The sequence below is a fragment of the Salmo salar genome, chromosome 23, assembly GCF_965601325.2.
Source record: "Salmo salar chromosome 23, fSalSal1, whole genome shotgun sequence".
NCBI classification, from domain to species: domain Eukaryota; kingdom Metazoa; phylum Chordata; class Actinopteri; order Salmoniformes; family Salmonidae; genus Salmo; species Salmo salar.
The window spans coordinates 53788685-53793441 of record NC_138313.1 but is presented as its reverse complement, the minus strand read 5'-3'; the positions used below and the strand labels follow the sequence as shown (position 1 = coordinate 53793441).

Genomic DNA, 4757 nt, shown 5'->3' with positions numbered 1-4757 from the left:
CTAGGAAGAAACCTAGAGAGGCTAGGAATCCTGCCTCATACATCGCGTTGATAGGGCATCAAGAAAAGTTCACTTGTTATCGGCTTGCCACCTAATCCATAATATCAGTGTTGTAAAGGCTATGAGATGGTTTACTAAATAACCCTTAAAGTGAAACTTTAATTAACTGGTAGCAGTTATGTCAGTGCAAAACACTAAAACATTATGAGATTCTAAAATGTCTTAAATGACAGTTACGAGCTAAGCCTACTCTGTTTCTGATGGATTTTTTTTGTTGGGGCGGGGGGGGGGAGTTCGAAGCAAAATCTCTTGTTGTTATAACTAAGTATTAGCCTAAGGTAGTTTCTTGTTGGTGTTAATGTTTTTCTTCTCTATGTGTCTATTAGCGTGTCGCTGAATGAATGAGGCTGGTTGTCTGCGCTGTGACTATGGCAGTAACTCCATGCATTCTAAGCACCCGCATTCTGATTCAGCCGTTCCTCGGTTCTGGTCTCTGTTCATTCTGTTATGACTGCTCCTGTGGGTTCTGGTGTAGCCAACACACTGCACACAGCGTTCTGGTCTCTGTTCATTCTGTTATGACTGCTCCTGTGGGTTCTGGTGTAGCCAACACACTGCACACAGCGTTCTGGTCTCTGTTCATTCTGTTATGACTGCTCCTGTGGGTTCTGGTGTAGCCAACACACTGCACACAGCGTTCTGGTCTCTGTTCATTCTGTTATGACTGCTCCTGTGGGTTCTGGTGTAGCCAACACACTGCACACAGCGTTCTGGTCTCTGTTCATTCTGTTATGACTGCTCCTGTGGGTTCTGGTGTAGCCAACACACTGCACACAGCGTTCTGGTCTCTGTTCATTCTGTTATGACTGCTCCTGTGGGTTCTGGTGTAGCCAACACACTGCACACAGCGTTCTGGTCTCTGTTCATTCTGTTATGACTGCTCCTGTGGGTTCTGGTGTAGCCAACACACTGCACACAGCGTTCTGGTCTCTGATAAACACAGCAATATACCTTGAAATTAAATAGGTCTATTTGAACATGAATAGGCATTTGATGTAATACTAGTAATACTAGTAATAATAATAATAATAATAATAAATATTATTTTATTATAATGAACCTGTTATTATGTTGTTTGTCTGGAAGTCTTTTTTTAATAATAAATAACTGCATGATAACAGAATTATACCAGTTGTTAACCATCACAGAATACACCAACCATTACAGTAAAGTTTACACCATTTTAATGAGAAAATATTTCGATGACCATGTTTTTAATTCAATGCAGATTATATGCAAATGTTTAGAAAGCACGCATGCTGTCAGAAAAACACATCGTTTAGGGTTGAGCATGCTGTCTGAAAAACACATCGTTTAGGGTTGAGCATGCTGTCTGAAAAACACATCGTTTAGGGTTGAGCACGCTGTCCCTTTAACAGAGAAAAATCAACATTTACAGCATTTAATCCACTAGTCAACAGGGCTTTCAATTAAACGCTTCACAGAACAGCTTAAAAGTGCATTTTACAACATTGTCATATTAACATATTTGCAATTATTCACATTTATTCGCATATTTATTTTGCGTTTAGCAAGGACCCTAAAACCCTATACCTCCCTTAACGTTACTATTTCTTAAGATTGAAAAAAGTTTAATAATTCTGTCAGTGTTTTTTACAGAGATGGTTAAAAACAAATCTAATACATATTTGTTATTCGCACAGAAACCACCAATCCAGTATCAAAAATAACAATGTGTTAAAAACAATAGATCAATTCAGAGGTTCTTCTGCTCGACACACATTGTGTGGGTTGGGGTTGTAATGAAGTGTTTGTTGTCATCAGATATGTCGTTGTCTAACGAGTCAGATTGTAGTTCAGAGGGCTTTGCATTGTTCAGTTATAATCCCTATAATTAACTTCGAGGTCCTCGATAATAACTGCAATAATGCAGTAAAAAAGTCTGCCATGACCTACCCAATGTAACCATAGGGTGTCAGGTGCAATTAAAGTATTGGAAGTCCAGATACAAATGAAATAATGTTTGTTTTTTTAAGAAAAGGAAGTATCTCTCTCATTCTTCTGACTGAGACTCTGTTTGCAGTGCCTCACTCCGTTACAACTCGTACAAAACTGTAAACACAGATACTTTATAAGCTGAAGAGCGATATTTCCCTATATCTCTATTGGACCCATGTTATAAGACAATGAGCATTCAAAGCAAATACACAATGTAGGCTCTACGCTGCTACACGGAAACAAGAGTCACAATTAAACTAAGGAATTGGTCTGAACCTGCTGGTCTCATTCATAAAGAGTGCCGTATAGCTCTGGAGGTCAATGCACCACCACGGACTGCACTGTGGGGTTGGTGTGAGTCTCCCTGGGAGTGGTGGCTGCCTGCGGGGACATGGGGCTCAGAGACCGGTAAGAGTTGGAGAGGAAGGCGGGGATGTGGGGCGTCGGCCCCCCAGGGAGAGTCACCGGGGTCGGGGTGGGTTTGATGGGCACTGGGATGGCCGGGAGGGTCTGTCCTTCGTGACACATTGATTTAAGGGGCATGCCGAAGGCCCCATAGTCACCGCTCATTGAGATAGGAGAAACAGAGTCCACCATAGTGTTGTACATGTGAGGCCAGGCCGCAGTCAGCTGGTTGTGCAACGGGTAGCCTGCAGACATAGACTGACTCCCAGGCACCTTATACTCTCTGGCGATGATGTTCTCTATAGTAAATGGATGTTTAAAAGTTGATGGCTGTGACACTCCCACGTTAGAGCTGGAGACCTGAGGGAGGTGTGTGCTGGTGGCAGCCAGGGCGCTAAGCCTGAGCTTAGCCTGTTGTTGGAGGTAATGGGCCGCGTCAGACAGCTTGGACTGAGCCAGGTGCTCCTGCGCCGCCATCATCATCATCACTTTGAACCGTTTACGGCGCCGCAAGAAGCTCCCGTTCTCGAACATGTCCCCGCAGCTGGGGTGCAGAGCCCAGAAACTACCCTTCCCGGGCTGGTCCGGACGCCGCGGGATCTTGATGAAACAGTCGTTGAAGGACAGGTTGTGTCGTAAGGAGTTCTGCCACCGCTGGGTGTTCTCTCTGTAATAAGGGAACCTGTCCATGATGAACTTGTAGATCTCGCTGAGAGGGAGCATCTTCTCCGGGCAGGACTGGATGGCCATGGCGGTGAGGGAGATGTAGGAATAGGGAGGTTTCTGGTCGCTGTACGTATTCCTCCCTGGTCGCGGCATTGCCGACAGTGTTATTTCACCAAACTTCAAATAACTCGTTGCGCTTAGTTTGGCTCGGTGGTGAACACTTCTCAGCACTCTGCATGAAAATACATATTCTGCGTGTATAAAATGAAAAACACAGGAGTAGAGTTTAACGTTTGAAAGTTGCGGTATATCGATCCATTCTCCAGAACTCTGTGCTGCAGCTCTCTCTCTCTTCCTGGGAAAGTCAGTCTGGTTGTCTTGGCAGAGCTGTGAGCTGTGGTCTTTGACTTTAGTAAAGTAGCAGACAACTTTTCTCTCCGTGTTAAACTGAATGGAACGGATGTGATCTCTCCTTCTCATCCCGTCCTGATGAGCTAAGTAGCAGCTACACTTCCATGTCCTCCTCTCACTGCCGTGTGATAGTAGTGGGTGGTGGTTACAGCAGCTGGACCCCCCCCCCCACCCATCCAGAACAGCTCCTCTAATGTGACACCTCATATCACATCACAATCACTCACGGAGGAGCGTGTTTACACGCAATAAATGGGCCAATAGACACCTTGGGCCAACAGAAATCTTTTTCCATCTGAAGATAGTACAAAGGGTAAAAAGGCTCAGGCCCCTGAATTGAACCGTGATGGCACTAGGTAGCTAACAGAGTGGAGGTATTCTCTAACCTTTCCCTCAGTGGGCTTAAAGTCGTCAATTCACACTACAATTAGAGCTACTGAGCTATGGGATGTTTGACATGGAAATTGGCTGCCATTATCACTGTGGGTTGTGATAATGTTTCATGACATCACTTCCCCTTTGTTTTGGATGCTGCTGTCAATGTCGACAGTTCTGTAAGTCACTTTGGATGTTAAAAACCTTCTGCTAAATGACCATAATATTGCTCTTTACAACAACAAAAAAATATGTTTTACAATTCGAAGACATGTGTATTGTATTTCTGTTCGTCTATAAATGTATTCGTTCTGATCATCGGGAATCAATTCATTCAGGCGGGTGTGTAAAGGGTTACATTGGTGAGTAATGCCGTTTAAAACCGAAACTGTACATATTTCCACCCACAATCAGACAGGAAAATTATCGTTTTAAATTAGCAAACACACTTAGCACTTGCAAATATAACTAATGAATTATTATATTGCTATTAAATGTTGCATCCATTTAATTAATGCACTATAAATAAAATCATCTCCAATATGCCATAGATTTACGCAATTATGCTTCACTGAACCACAAAATAAACACCATCATTGATTTATAGTAATTAATGAATAAACCTAAAATGTTATGAAACTTGAACCTGCCTCAACTCACTCCATTTTCCTGCATGTCCAGGACATGCGAGGAGATGCAGTGTGGTCTATTTGAAAACGGATAAGTATTTCCACAAAGCAACGAAAGCGGGTTTAAACTGAAACTTCACAAGGCAAGTGACTTTAGTATTTGTAAAACAAATTCGAAAAGTACTTCAGAAATGCAAATAAAGCCTTTGACTTAACCTGGTGAAAACGGTATAAAAGAGTTAAGTCAATGAT

At 42.8% G+C, this 4757-nt stretch overlaps 1 protein-coding gene across 1 annotated transcript; it reads right to left on the bottom strand.

The window, feature by feature from the left end:
• Positions 1-1227: 1227 nt before the first annotated feature.
• LOC106584844 (forkhead box protein B1-like) lies at positions 1228-3995 on the bottom strand. Its single transcript, XM_014170445.3, has one exon. It carries the CDS (start codon positions 3706-3708, stop codon positions 2338-2340), a length of 1371 nt encoding a protein of 456 aa, XP_014025920.3. The 5' UTR covers positions 3709-3995; the 3' UTR covers positions 1228-2337.
• Between the last annotated feature and the right edge of the window lie 762 nt (positions 3996-4757).

Coding starts and splice junctions, on each gene's coding strand:
- LOC106584844 (XM_014170445.3), bottom strand. CDS start 3,708: ATGAGGTGTCACATTAGAGGAGCTGTTCTGGATGGGTGGGGGGGGGGG.